This window comes from Macaca fascicularis, chromosome 1, assembly GCF_037993035.2.
Source record: "Macaca fascicularis isolate 582-1 chromosome 1, T2T-MFA8v1.1".
NCBI classification, from domain to species: domain Eukaryota; kingdom Metazoa; phylum Chordata; class Mammalia; order Primates; family Cercopithecidae; genus Macaca; species Macaca fascicularis.
In genome coordinates this window covers 31520376-31536155 of record NC_088375.1, presented here as the reverse complement: position 1 = coordinate 31536155, position 15780 = coordinate 31520376, and the positions used below count along the sequence as shown (strand labels likewise).

General features: G+C 39.2%; 1 protein-coding gene across 9 annotated transcripts in view; it reads left to right on the top strand.

Moving 5' to 3' along the window:
* The window catches only part of RC3H1 (ring finger and CCCH-type domains 1), a 92159-nt gene extending 83958 nt beyond the window's left edge, over positions 1-8201 (top strand). For 5 of the 9 annotated variants that reach the window (XM_074015195.1, XM_005540039.5, XM_005540041.5 and 2 more), the window contains exon 20: positions 580-8201. In XM_074015195.1, coding sequence (XP_073871296.1) covers positions 580-733 — 154 coding nt within the window. In that variant the 3' untranslated portion in view covers positions 734-8201. The remainder of the gene's footprint in view (positions 1-579) is intronic. The other 4 variants (XM_074015266.1, XM_005540043.5, XM_005540040.5 and 1 more) reach the window with 2 other exon arrangements.
* Positions 8202-15780: the final 7579 nt, after the last annotated feature.

Below are 15780 nucleotides of genomic sequence, written 5' to 3'. Positions count from 1 at the left end.
CTCAGGTTCAAGCAATTCTTGTGCCTCTGCCTCCCAAGTAGGTTTTTACAGGCACGTACCACCAGGCCAATTTTTGTGTTTTTAGTAGAGACAGGGTTTCACCATGTTGGCCAGGCTGGTCTCCAACTCCTGAGCTCAAGTGATCTGCCTGCTTTGGCCTCTGAAAGTGCTAAGATTATAGACATGAGTTCAAAATTATTTTTTGTAGTAGCAAACCTGCTAAATCAGGGATAAGTACTTTTCTTAAAGCCCAGGTAGTATTTTAAGATATGGGCCTTAAAGTTTTTGTCACAATTCTCAACTCTTCTCTGTGGTTTGAAAGCAGTGGATAATATGCTAAACAAATGAGCAGGCTGTATTCCAATAAAACTTTAGTTACAAAAATACACACCTGAAAAAAAAATACGCACCTGGCTAGCTTTGGTTTGCCAACCCTGTGCTAAAACATGGATAAGGGGCTGTAGATTAAAATTTGGAAGCCAAATATATATTTTTTATCATGCTAAATGATATCCCCTGTTGATATTTTTGTACTAATCATTTTTCTCTCTCTCCTTTTTCAAAATTTTAAAATGTCAGCAGTGATGTACCAAATGGATCAGCCTTGACACAAGAGAGTATCAGCCTCCTATCTAACAAGACCAGCTCTCTGAACCTATCAGAGGACCCTGAGGGAGGAGGCGATAACAATGACTCCCAGAGATCAGGAGTTACTCCCAGTTCTGCTCCTTAAAATATGAGGAGTCCTACTTTTATCTTCTGCTCCTAATCAGTTTGTCGGGCATAGGGGTAGGAGAACGCATAACTTCTAAACTTTTTCTCTTAAGAGCGGTCAGAGAAATCCAGGAAATTCACCAGAGGCAATGTGCACAAACACCACTACTAAAAACAAACCCTGCACATAGTTCACATTAATGCATTTTTTTAATTTAAAGAAAAAGAAAATTAGCAGTATCTGCAAGCAATTCAGATTAAATTTGTTTTTGTTCTGTGAATGAACTTTATTTTAATAACTTTGGACGCCTTGGATCCAGGGCTTTAAAAAAAAAAAAAGATATTATATATACACTCTGTTTGATTAATTGTATGATCTTAATGAAGTAGGTTTTCTTGTATTTTGGTATTACATACCCAGTGTATAATTTGTATAATTCCTTACCCCTAGTCCTTATCAATTCTCACCACCCTGTAAACTTAAAACAGACCAAAAACATCAGCTTTCAGAGAATTCTGTGGTGCTTGAGAAACAGACAGTACTAGACTGAGTTATTAGAAAATGTGCAGCAAACCAACTTTTCCCAGAGCTGTTCTTTGGAATTCTTTATCCCTTTCTAGATCACTAGCTTCATTGGATAGGTATGTTTTTCTTGACATTGAAAATTTTTTTTTGTTTGGGAGGGTTTTATTTCTTGTTTTTATTTTCAACTTTTCAAAGAGAATTACCAATTTTTGAAGTCCTCATTTTCATATTAAGGATCATTTGCATTTTCTGAATATAATGAGAAAGCTGAGTCAGTATTTAATTAGATTTAAATGTTGATTAAGAATTAACTATAACTTGTTAGCACTGAAAATACATGTTTGGTGATTCGCCTGCATTCAACTCATGGTTGGAAATTTGAAGCAGTGCTTTTCAAATTAAACTTTTGCTGAAATCATAGGATGCTCAAAAACCAGGACAATCAACCACATTTTAAAACTGCAACATTTGATTTGAACTTAAAATGAATAGAACCATTTCAATGGATGTTTTTGTTTTACTTGTAAACTGATTGAGTCTTAAGGATAGTTCATGAATTGATCACTTGTTGCTCAGAATCATTAGTATAAGTAGGTAGGAAATAGTTTGAAGTCATTTTTCATAGACTTAGCTGTCCAGTGTTGAAAATGTTTCTTCATAAAAATGTTGAAAAGAGTAAGGAATTTTTTTTACTATTATTCTGCTGCACATATTCTGATGCCATGTGTCTGTGCTTAACTAAGACCCTGTAAAACATGTTTAGTGGGGACTGTTTGATATAGTCGCCCTCTCCATTCATCTATTTGCCTGATTTTTTCAGTTTCCCTTTCTGGATTTTACTACTAAATTAGAAAGCACTGGTTATGTAATAAGTTACTACATTGCTTTGGTTGGGTAAAAATGAGAGTTTATATTTTTCTTATTTCTTATTTTCTTAACTCTTAACTCCTGCTGAGGTCATAACAACCTCAGTCTAAACTCTGTGTCCATCATACTGTTAAGTTAAACAAATGGGTGGTGGGGGTGGGAAGGGTAATACAGTCCTCCATTGCCTACCAGTAGGAGAGTCCAAACAGAACACTCTTTTGAGTAGCAATTATTTAATTTGCCCAGTCAAGGCACCGTGTTTATATACTATTTCACATTGAATTTGATTATGCCCTACAGACCTGGCTGGTCAAGGATTTGATATACACATATTGGCTTGGGATTCGAGCTTTCTTTTTTATTTAAATAAAAATTTATATATATTATATATATACATATATACATAGCTATATCTGTATATATATTGGGTATGTTTTAAGGATTTTTTCGCATGAGCGCAGCTGTTGCGATAAATTGACCGATTGGGAGGTGGTAGAAGCACTGAATGAAGGTGAGGCTTTTTTTTTTTTCTTTTTTCAATTTTCTTATACATTTTTCTTCCTTAAAAAAAAAAATATATATATATATATGCTTTTGCTTTTTTTTTTTTTTTTGGGCTTCTGTTTGCTTTTTGACTTTTACTTAAAACCCTTTTACATTTCCACTTTAAATGCCTATTGTTCATTGGGAGAAGGAAAGAAACTTTTGTATGTCTGACACAGTCCCAAGATTTTTGATTTCTCTGCATAACTGTAAAAGGCAACATTATTGGCCTCCAACCTTTTTTTTTTTTTTTTTTTTTTTTTTTTTTTTTTTTGAGAGGGAGTCTCCTATCACCAGGCTGGAGTGTAGTGGGTCGATCTTGGCTCACTGCAACCTCCGCCTCCCGGGTTCAAGCGATTCTCTTGCCTCAGCCTCCCGAGTAGCTAGGACTACAGGCATGCGCCACCACATCCAGCTAATTTTTGTACTACAACCTTCTTATAGGCAGATTTGGACCGATCTTCTCCTTTGGATGTGTCAGATCATCCTAAATTTTAGAAGCAGTTGATTCACTTTGGAATTCAGAATGATTCTTGTATTAGAAGATCATTTGGGGGTATTAATTTTTGTTTAAGTTTAGAATAAAAGTAAAGATTCCTTTTGGGTATCAGTTGAAACCCTTTAGTAACTCAATTTCTGTTGTTCTTATTTCCTTTAAATACACTTGTTCTTGGCTTTCACCTTTTTGATTCTGTGAAGTAGGCAGGAGCAGGGATTAATTTATTCAGTATTCCTGTTCTGAAGAAAACCAGAAAAGTCACTGTATAAACTTGACTTAAAATAGTATCTTTCTCTTTTCATGTATTTTCATTTGGGGGAAAAAAATCTCTTTAATTGTAACCTGAATTCGAGCTGTACCCCTCCATGGTCCTACACTTGAGCTAATCTGGTTGGGTAGAAAGGCAGAAGAATGGTATATTGTCCCATTGTGCCTATAATGTATTTTAAATTGGTCATTCCACCTTACTTAATGGAAAATCTTGCAGTTTTCCTAGTGCTCATCAGCAGTTTTAGGTATTCACTAACACCCCGAAATTTTTTTTTTTTCCTTTTCCTTTTCTCTGTGATATCATGAGCCTGTAAGGACAAATGGCATATTTGGGCATAACTGCTTGACTCTGTAACTACTTTTAAAAATCAATATCTAAAAGGTATTAATTTCTTCTGGCTTTTTAATTTTGTTTTTTTAGAGACAAAGATGAAACCAGATAGGAAATATAGTTTCTATGTTTTCTACTTATTACAATATTAGTTTCTTCTAAATATTACTTTATTTGTATTTCACTAAGTTCAAAAGCAAAAATTGGATATCTGAGATGAACAATTTTGAATGGGTTAAGGTAGGAGTAATAAGCATTGTGTTCTCTCATATATAGGTAAGGGAATTTTATTTATAGTGAGAAATATAAAAGTACTTTGACATACTGTTTTTTCAAGGAGTCTCTAGAAAAGGGTAGAAGAACTGAGAATGAGACATCTAGATTCCATTTCTGGTTTATATGTAGCTCTTTTGCCTAATTTATATATAATTTTGTCACAAGATAAGTCCAGTAACTATCCTGTCTTAGATAATCTGCAGAGGCTGAAGTGACCAAAGATCCATTCCTTATTACTTTTCTAATTAAAAGAAGAGATAGCTAGATTTCTAGTAATATTATTCTAGATATTGATAAGACACTGTTCCTCATGCCAACTACAAATATTCAGTTACTCAGAATGTATTTAAAAAATTGTTTGGTACAGCATTAATGTTGGTGATTCCTTTCTCCCATCTTATTTCCCTTCCCTTCTATTCTTTCCCATGTATTTCTTTTGCCTAAAAGAACATTGGTATGATTCTCATTTGCTACTTTGAGTATATAACTCCATCAGACTTTCCAGAGTTCTTCAGGGATGGAGCTCAAAGTTCACATTTTTCCATAAATGTCTTTTTTTTTTCTTGACCTTTTTCCACCCTGTAATTTCCCCTTGACTTACCCACTGCCCTCCCCAATCTGCAAAAGTGACAGTTTGCTGCCTCAAAACAGAGCATTCAAATGAATTCGCTTAGCCAATAACTTCTGTGAAGTTGCCTTTTCTAATGGTGTTATTACTCAGTGATGCACAAATGTGGTATTTGCCCTACTGGTAGGCAAACAAAGGTCTGGTTAAGAATGGTAACCTGCTGTTTTCTTTAAAGGAGAGCCAAAGACTTGTGCTTTACTCTGTTTTGGTTTTGGGGGAAGTAGTAGCCATTTTGATCATGAAACGTTTTAGTATTTGTGAGTTGGTTGTACTGTGTAAGTAGATTTATCTAAAGTTAACTGTTAAAGTTAGCTAGCCTTATAAGATGTAAAAGTAATGAAAATTCATCAGTTTCTCTAAGCCAGTGAATGTCATCTTTTATAATGTTGTGTATAAGCATTTGTGCCCACCCCAGCTTCTGCTATCACTGTGGTCAAGTCATGGGTCTGGGTAAAGGAATTCTAGAGTATGTGACTGGTGAGAAAAAACTAACTATAGTCAGTACATGTACAGATTGTTAAAATTCAAGAAAAAATATTTTCACTTAAAAAAAGGATCCGTCTCAGTAAAGAAGTATTCAGTTGCTGTCACTTATATGCAAATCGTGGTGGGTAGCAGTCTCACCATTTTTCTACTCTCTTTTTGCTCGTTTTAAGTAATTGAGTAAAAGTTTTATTTGTAAAATCTATCTGTAAAAAAGCACTTGTAACGATTTTATATGTCATTGAAAGGAATGGCCCAGTTACTTTTTAGGAGAGATTAATAACCTACCTGGAAATTAACTACAGTGTTTACTTAGATTTTTTCCCCCTAAAAAGAGTCTAAGTGTGTTAAATTTTTAATTGGTGATATGGTTACAGTGTTGCAAGGTGATCTCTTCCCCTGAAAAATCTGCCTATCCTTTAGAGCTACTAAACTAAAGCAAATTTTACTTTCATCATTAGCACCTGAACAAGCAAGCAATCTACTACTGTCATCATTTTACCTGAGTGCCCATTTTGCTGATCCACATTCATACCTTTCTACCTGCGACAGCTATGATTTTTATATTTATTTGTTGCTTCAGCTCAGGTTTATGAAATTTTCCTGCTGAAATGACTTATTGGGAGTTGTAGGTTGATTATAGTTACTATTAAACATTTTCTCAATTTAGCTTTTCTGAGCCACTTCAAAAAGAAAGCTGTTTTTGTCAAAAGGTACTATAATTGTAGCAAGTAAATCTTAAGATTTGAATTTTTAAGATTTTATTTCTGTGCTCACTAAAGATCTTTTCACAAGTAATAGATTATAATTAATAAGTAATACTAGCTATAGTGTTAATAAAGAATAAGACTGTCACCACCAGGAATAAGTAACACCATTTAATAATCTATTCCTAATAGGTATGTTTTCAATACTGCACTGAACAAAGTGGGTAAAGAGCCCTTTGAAATCCTTTTGTAATAAAGGGATTTACCTCACCACTGGAATCCTTGTTTTCAGAGCCTCTGGATTTTCAGCCAAACACTGAACTCTCCTAAACTTTATCCCTGAACAAAACATCCCTAGAGAACAAACTTTATTTTCACAAGAAAATAAGGCACAATAAGGGGGAAGAACTTAAACCTCAAGATAATATTGTGTCCAAAAATGTGTATTTAGAAAAATAAAATCCTGTGGAGTTTGTTATCCTAATGTTTATTTTATACTAGATAAGGTGACTTGTTTTCTTGTATTGAGGTCTTACTGTTTCAGATTTGTTTTTGTTTCTGTTCTAACTCTAAGCAGACAGAGCTCACAAGTCTTTGGCATCCATTTTAGGTTGTACACGCAGAGTCATCTTATAACTGGAAACTGTCAGGTGGTCCCCCACCCCAGTGAGTGTATGAAAGGGTCAAGAAAAAGATTGGAAACAAACTATTGGGGGAATAATTGGTTGCTTTATTATTAATTTTTTTTTTTTGCCTGTTTTTTTTTTGTGTGTGTGTGTAATCACCATTTATTTGTGAAATCTTTCTCCAGTGATTGGTTGTCATTCTCATAATATCTGAACTACCCCATAAAATAGTTCTCTGATTTAAAAGCATTTAGCTTTTGCTTATTGTTTTTACATCCTCTATTCAACTAAGACGCTGTCCTGAGAATTATTTTTTCCAGATGGATCGTTGGCCTGAATTTTCACACTTCACCCCTGTTCATCCTTTTTCCTCTTCCTGCTTCCTGGGAATAAAAGGAACTTTTTTTTTTTTTAATTAATTAGTCCACGGGCCTCATTATCTTTCTTTATGATTAATCTATGACTTTTGGGTACAAGAACAATGGAAAAAGTGAATTAAGGTAATGAACAAAACCTTTCACCCACTTAAACATTTTCCAGTTTTGAGATTCCTCTTTGTGTGTGTGGTCTCTTCCCCTTGTCACCCCTTCTGCCCTTTTTCTCTGACTATGGTAATTTGGTCTTTAGGCTCATACCAGTCTCCCCGAGACATTCTGCAGTCATTATCACCTTTTTGGGTGGATTTTATTTTGTTTTATTTTGTTTTTTAAAAAAAAAATAACTTTTTAACATTGGTGCATATTTGCTTGGGATAGAGCTTGTGTAATTTACCAATCGTATTGATTGTAAGTGATTGTGCCCTGCAGAGGTATATTTAACAAGACAAAAATAATCTTGGTTAATAAAGGAGCCCATGAGATTTGAGTCAGGTTATAAGTGACTTTATGAAATCACTTACAGTTTTGGATAGACTTTAAATCTCCTTATAAATCAGTGGTAGATATACCATTTTTTAAAGTTTTCTTGCATTTTTTGTCTTTTATTGCCGCACCTCCCTATTCTTTCTTGCCTGCCTCCACCCACCTGTTTGGGGGAAAAAAAAAATTGAGCCTTAAAGTGACAGCTGATTTTATAATTGCTGAATTTTGTGAAATTTTACTTTTTCCAAGTGTTTCCAACTTAGAGAAGTGAAGACAAATAGGTTGGAATGGTGAAGACAAATGGATTGGAATTTCACAAGCTGCGAATAATTCCTTAGGATCTGGCAAACTGTGAAGTCTTATTTGAAGACCTTATCTCCTGAGAGTTCTTTTGGAGTAGGAAAAAGAACCCTATTTGAAATAGACCATTTTTCTCTTGTTTTTAATCTGTTTAATATTTCTGATTTTTAAGCAGCTTTCAAAACAAGTGTGGTGGAAAAAAAGAAATAGTAGGAAGATGTTTAGGGTAGCAGAACTCTGGGTCTAAATAAGTACATGTTCCCACTTGTTGCTGATTTTTGAGAGTACTAGGGCCATTTTTTTCCAATTTTGTATTATTTGTTTGCATGTTTATATCAAAGATGCCCATTTTGTTAAAATGCTATTTCCTTTCTTTATTACCTGAAACTGACTCAGCCTCATGTTGCTCCTAATTAGTGTTTAAGGCTCCCATGAGTTGCAGATAAAAGGATTTATTTTAACAAGTAGAAGGAGGTGATTCACCTTTTGGATTGTAAATATATGAAAGTGTCTACAAGGTCTTTATCTGCTTTCTGTCAGCATTTATATTAAATGATAAATTAATGAGGAATGTGTGTATTCTTTTTTGTGAATGAGTCTGAGCCATCTTACTCTAATCTTGAGATTACTTTCTTACACCTCTTTAATGGAGGGGGTTTTTTTAGGTGAAAAATAAAGAAATGGCTAATCTGCATGAGCAAACACATACTTGGAGTAGCCAGTTTGTGGACATCACAGGAATTAGTCCAATCTTAAACTATCGTCACATTCCTTCATTTGTCACACAGTTACTGCACATTAGGAGTGAGGGTAGTGGTTCTGAGATACTAGCATCAACTCAGTGAGACTGCATGGCTAACATCCAATGTCTTGGTTTTTATGGCTTCTCTGAAAATTAGGACCGTCTTTACTTGCCATGGTAACTTCCTGATGCAAAATGTTTTTTTGTCTTTCCATTCTTTTTTTTTTTTTTTTTTTTTTATGTAGTCTTGCTCTGTTGCCCAAGCTGGAGTGCAGGGGCGGAATCTCAGCTCACTGCAGCCTCTGCCTCCCGGGTTCAAGCAATTCTCCTGCCTCAGTCTCCCAAGTAGCTGAGAATATAGGCCTACACCACCATGCCCAGCTAATTTTTATATTTTTAGTAGAGTTGGGGTTTCACCGTGTTGGCCAGGCTGGTCTTGAACTCCTGATGTCAAGCAATCTGCCTGCCTCAGCCTCCCAAAGTGCTGGGATTACAGGCATGAACTACTATTCCCAGCCTTGTCTTTCCATTCTTACTGACTTCTCCTGATTGTCCTGAAATGCCACCCATTAGTCATTCCTCGCAGTTAGTGGATATAAGTAAGTTTGTCTAATAGAGATCATACCTTAGTCAACACCTCAATGGTATGAAGAAGCAAAGGGAGGAGGTTTGGTGTGGTGGCTCATGTGTGTAGTCCCAGCTACTCAGGAGGCTGAGGCGGGAGGATTGCTTGAGTCCAGGAGATCAAAGCTACAATGAGCTATGATGCTTCATGGCACCACTACACCAGCCTGGGCAACGGAATGAGACTCTATTCTAGATTAAAAGAAATATAAGAAATACAAAAATGCAGCATGGGTGATTTTAGCAAACCAAATATACGAAGACTTTTGTATACAGGAAAATTTTATTATGTATTGGGCATTAGATGATACCAAGGAATGGCATTTTTGTTCAGTGTAAAACATGATTATGTAAGAAAACCCATTTTTTTAAATAAAGATGCAAAACTGACAATAGCTGCAATTTCCTTTAAAGTAGGAACTAAAATCTTTTTAAAAAGTAAATAATGCAGCCACGCACGGTGGCTCACGCCTTGTAATCCCAGCACTTTGGGAGGCTGAGGCAGGCGGATCACCTGAGGTCAGGAGTTTGAGACCAGCCTGGCCAACATGGTGAAACCCCGTCTCTACTAAAAAACAAAAAATACATGCAAAAATTAGCTGGGCATGGTGGCAGGCAGCTGCATGGGAGGCTGAGGAAGGAGAATCACTTGAACTCAGGAGGGGGAAGTTGCAGTGAGCCAAGATTGTGCCACTGCACTCCAGCCTGGGCAACGAAGAGTGAAACTCTGTCTCAAAAAAAAAAAAAATCAATAATGCACATTACCAATGAAGGTTATTTACTCTTCCTACCAACAATTAGCGAGTAGGTGTCCACTGGTATATCTGACCTCAAGGCAAGGGACCGTAGTAAAGAAAGCCCAGGGTATGAGCAGTGGTAACTGCTGCAGCCATCCCTGAATGATTATAAATTCTGGACTGGGAATTACAAAACTAGCCCTGCCATCTTTATCAACTACCTAGGCCTACCCTGCTCATAAGCAATAGGGTACATTCTGACCTCTTGTGCTGAAACAAAAAAAAAAAAATAGAAATTTGGTTTTTATGCCCATTAGTGCTTCAATCCCAATAACCAGCTAATCTTCAGTAGTTAATTAGTAAATCCCCTTGCCTTCCAGCAAGATGACTCATTCAGTAAGTGGCTGCCACCCTTATTTGGAACACCTACCATACAAAAAGTGGACTTGTCAAATACCCACTGAATACCCATTGAGTATTTGCTAAAGAAATGTATTGAGTACTTCCCATATGCACAGCCCTGTAGAGGACAAAGAGTTAGAAAATACTGGCTCCACCCTCAGTGAATTTTAATTCTGGAACTTGACAGAACACTAAACAGAATTACCAAAGAATTTTTCAACCACACTTGTCCTCAGAAGAGCAAGGAGCAGTGAGATGGTATCCAAGGAAGACTTAACCTTGCCTGGCTGGTCAGGCTTTCCTGAGGAAGTTGCATTGAAGATAAAACTTGAAAAATGGGGGAGGGGGAGAGAGGTGTGTGGGAGACAAGAGACTTGGTCAGAGAAAATAGAATGTGTGAATTCTCTAAGAGAAGAAAGCCTGAGGTGTGGAAACTGGAAGTTCATTAAGACTAGAGGAAAAGGAGTGAGACAGTGGCTTGAGATGCACAGCCAGATAGATCATGGAGGCCTGTGGACCGTGCTTAAGTGTTTGGATTTCATTCTGAAAGTAAAGGGAATGCAAAGAAGGGTAGTAAGCAGTGGAACGAAGGGCCCAGATTTATGCCTCTTGGGAGCCGATCATAATCCCAAAAGACAACCCCAAATATTGAAATTCTTAAAAAGGTCTGGGCGCGGTGGCTCGCCCCTGTAATCCCAGCACTTTGGGAGGCCGAGGCGGGCGGATCATGACGTCAGGAAATCGAGACCATCCCAGCTAACACGGTGAAACCCCGTCTCTACTAAAAATACAAAAAAAAAAAAAAAAAAATTAGCCGGGCATGGTGGCGGGCGCCTGTAGTCCCAGCTACTCGGGAGGCTGAGGCAGGAGAATGGGTGAGCCCAGGAGGCGGAGCTTGCAGTCAGCCGAGATGGCGCCACTGCACTCCAACCTGGGCGACAGTGAGACTCCGTCTCAAAAAAAAAAAAAAAAAAATTCTGAAAAAGTTCCAAAGATATAATTTTGGGAAAAAAACTTTAAATTCTTTAAAAGACTTTTATTTATTTATTTATTTATTTTCTTCAAGACGGAGTCTGGCTCTGTCGCCCAGGCTGAAGTGCAGTATTGTGATCTCAGCTCACTGCAACCTCCAGCTCCCGGGTTCAAGCTATTCTGCCTCAGCCTCCCGGGGCGCACGCCACCACCCCTGGCTAATTTTTGTATTTTTAGTAGAGACGAGGTTTCACCATGTTGGCCAGGATGGTCTCAGTCTCTTGTCCCTGTGATCTGCCCGTCTCGGCCTCCCAACGTGCTGGGATTACAGGCCTGAGCCACCGCGCCTGGCCCTATTTAAATTTTTAAAAGGAGATTTAGGGCCAGGAGCCGTGGCTCACGCCTGTAATCCCAGCACGCTGGAAGGCGGAGGCGGACGGATCATCTGAGGTCGGGAGTTTGAGACCAGCCTGGCCAACTTGGTGAAACCCCGTCTCTACTAAAAATACAAAATTAGCAGGAAATAGTGGCACATTCCTGTAGTCCCAGCTACTCAGGAGGCTGAGGCAGGAGAATCGCTTGACTCGGGAGGCGGAGGTCACAGTGAGCTGAGATCATGCCACTGCACTCCAGTCTGGGCGACAGAGCGAGACTCCGTCTCAAAAAGAAAAAAAAAAAGGAGAAACAGGAAAACACGACAGCCTGGGCAACAGTAAGACCTGTCTCTACTAAGTGTGGTGCATCCCTGTAGTCCCAGCCACTTGGGTGACTGAGGCCAGAGGATCACTGAGCCCAGGAGATGGAAGCTGCAGTGAGCTATGATCACATCATCACACCAGTGCACACTAGCCTGAGCGATAGACTTGAGACCCCGTCTCAAAAAGAAAAAAAAAAGACAATACTTCATAGGTCAATTTACATAATAAAATAGGCAATGATATATTTTTATTTAACAAACACGGATATAATAACAGTCTCATGGATGTAACAGTTAAGAGCAGACGAACCATGTTTATAAGTAGGTCAAAAAGCAAAATGTATAAACGCATATCACTGTGGATGGTTATGCACCCAGCATTATAATCGCAGTCATATGAAATATAGTGGCAGACGACTCTAAGAGTTGACAAAATCAATCAAAAACTACAATGAGCTGGGTGCAGTCGCTCACATCAGTAATCCCAGCACTTTGGGAGGTTGAGGCAGCTGGAACACTTGAACCCAGGAGTTAGATACCAGTGTGGGCAACATAAGGAGACCTCGTCTCCATAAAAAATAGAAAAATTAGCTGGTCGTGATGATTTGCGCCTATAGTTCCAGCTACTGGGGAGGCTGACGCAGGAGGATTGCTTGAGCCCAGGAGGTCGAGGCTACAGTGAGCCGTGATTGTGCCACTGCACTCCAGTCTGGGTGACAGAGTGAGACCCTGCTTCAAACACACACACACAATGGGTCACCACTGCACATACAGCTGCCCCAGAAGCTGAGATCTTGAGAAATTTCACCTTTCATAAATACAGATGTACAAGAAAACCTCTTCCTTTATCAAAGAAGTTTCAACAGTTTTACATTGAGAACCAGGGAAGTGAGAGCCTCAAGACCTAGAGGGTCTCTGGTTTAAGTCCTGGAGTCCAAAGGCCTGTGAGCTTGAAGTGTTTTTTTGTTTTTTTGATTTTTTTTTTGAGACAGAGTCTTGCTCTGTCGCCAGGTGGACTGCAGTGGTGCCATCTCAGCTCACTGCAACCTCCACCTCCCAGGTTCAAGCAATTCTCCTGCCTCAGCCTCCTGAGTAGCTGGGACTAGAGGCGCCCACCACCACGCCCAGCTAATTTTTGTATGTTTTTTTAGCAGAGATAGGGTTTCAGCATGTTGGCCAGGATAGTCTCAATATCTTGATATCGTGATCCGCCCCCCTCGGCCTCCCAAAGTGCTGGGACTACAGGCGTGAGCCACCGCACTCAGCTGAGCTTGAAGTTCTAATGTCCAAGGAAGCAGAAGAAAAGTCTGTCACGGCTCTCAGAGACTTCACCTAGTCCACTCAGACTCACAGACAAATGTCCTTGGGAAACACCCTCCCAGACACACCCAAAATAATGCTTTATCAGGTTTGTAGGTGTTCCTTTATCCAGTCAAGGTGATACTAAATTAAGTCCACAAGTCTACCTATTGTCAGCCTGGCACCCATGATGCATCTCCTTAAACCATACTTAATTTCCTGCAGCCTCAACCTCCCAGGCTCAAGTAATCCTCCTACCTCAGCCTCCTGAGGTAGCTGGGACTACAGGCATGCGCCACCAAGCCTGGCTACTTTTTTGTTTGTAGTGACGGGGTTTGGCCATGTTAGCCAGGCTGGTCTTGAACTCCTGAGCTCAAGTGATCCGGCTGCCTCGGCCTCCCAAAGCACTGGGATTAGAGGCGTGAGCCACCGCATCCAGCCTCCCTTTGCTATTTTTCTTTCACCACCTACAACTCCCCAAACTAATATAAAAGCAACAAGCTTTGACCCCACACAACTCTCTCTTGCTCATCCTCCAAAGAATACCCTTGCCCAATGTTTCCGTTCATACGAAGTGTCAATTCTTCTGGATGAGTAAGCATTTTTTACCTTACTTGATAATCTAAACTTTCTATTTGGGAGGAATTTAAAGTGCTATATTTCCTGTTATTAAGTTAGCAGAACTACTCTGGACCTGGATTTTTTTCAAACATGAATGTTTATCAAGTACCTGGTACATCCAGGGCTCCGTGCCGTGTGCACAGGACATGTTCAATAAATATTTGCTGTTTTGATTTGGTTTCCCTGAAGCCAAAACTGAACTTCCTAACAGGAGGATTTGGGCAAATTCCAATGAGATGCCTTGAGAGCCTCAGCTAAATGTTGCCAAATGATAATGTAGAATTTATTTTGGTAAGTTTAATTTCACCTTAATTAAAATGTCATGTTCACCTAGTAAACTGGGAACCCAAGGGAGCTGGAGACTGCTATTTGTACTAAATGTTTTGCCAAATTTCCATGGAAGGGTTAAGCTTTGAGTTATACAATAATCACGCAGGAGCTGGGTCCTATCTCTTTCCTGCCAAGTTCTTACTCTTGAGTCCAAAGGAAAGAACAGAACAGCCCAGGATATGAGGCAATGGACATGGACTTGCTGAGTTACCTGCTCATAGAAGTTACTACCGAACTGGAAGCAGGGCTAGAGAAAGAGGAATTTTATCACTGATCTTGAAGGAAGAACTAAAAAAAGAGAGGGTAATAAAATGCTATGTTCTCTCCTCTTCATGGTTCCTCGAACCTTCTCCTGACACAGCAAAGCACAAGCCTTCCAATCTTGTTTTCACTCAGGATTGAGAAAAACAGTGCCGCACAGAAGTAGGGAGTCCTTTTCAAAAACTAATTTTTTTGTGATAAAAGTTCTTAAGATAGCTATCTCTTTCTAATATTTCCTGTTCTAGAAATATTAGAAATTTCCATGAAAATATTAATTTAAAGAAATATAAATCATTTTTCTTTCTTTTTTAGAGACAGGGCCTTGCTCTATTGTGCAGGCTGGAGTGCAGTAGTGCGATCATAGCTCACTGCAGCCTCAAAATCCTGGACTTAAGAAGTAGTTATGGCTACAGGTGCACGCCACCACACCTGGCTAATTTTTTAATTGTTTGTAAAGATAGGATCTCACTATGCTGCCCAGGCTAGTCTTGAACTCCTGGCCTCAAGCCATCTTCTAGCCTCAGCCTCCCAAATCATTACAAGCATGAGCCACCACGTCCAACCTAAAATGTCTTTATTATATTTAAGTATACACAAAAGTACTTTTCAGAATACCTGTGTGTGTGTAAACACACACACAGTCACAAATTAGTTTGCCCAGCATACAAGCTCTTTTTTTCTTTCCCAGTCTAACTGGTCTAAGATGAACCAAGAGGAAAGGGATCTGGGATCATCCAAACCTTGACAGTATAATAAAAGCCAAGGAGAGCTGTGTGCAGTGAGTACCAGAGACTAGGATGGTGGTAAAGACTCCCAGAGACCAATGAGAACTCTTGGGAGACCTGCCGGAGCAGGGTAGTGGAGAGGGCAAGGCAGCCTGGGATCCAGCAGATGATCGCTGCACCCACTGTCCCTTGACTGTTTCCTGACTGTGTCTTCTTCCAAACCACTGATGGCAGTGTTGGATAGGACAGAGTGAGGCACATTGCTTCTTGGTCGGGAAACATGATTATAGGTCTGTTTCTTTCATTCCAGGGCATGGGATCTCAGTTTCCCAAATGTGCTGGCCAAGAGGTGAGAGGCAGGGAATAACTGGGCTGATAACTTCCAGGGCTTAGGATCAGCCTCATCTTCATCACGTGGCTTATAGACTGACCTATGGAAAAAGAAAGAGCTAGTGTGCCGAATGCCCAGGCTGAGCTGTGAGTATGCTCATTTGGGATGTGCATCAAATAAAATATGGATAGACCGGCCAACTGTGGTGGCTCATGCCTTTAATCCCAGCACTTGAGGAGGCAAAGGCAGGAAGATTGCTTGACACCAGGAGTTCGAGAGCAGCCTGGGCAACATAGTGATTTTGATTCTACAAAAAACAAATTAGCCATGTGTGGTGAAGCATACTGTAGTCCCAGCTGTGGAGGCTGTATATGTATTTTATGTAGATAGATAGATAGATAGATAGATA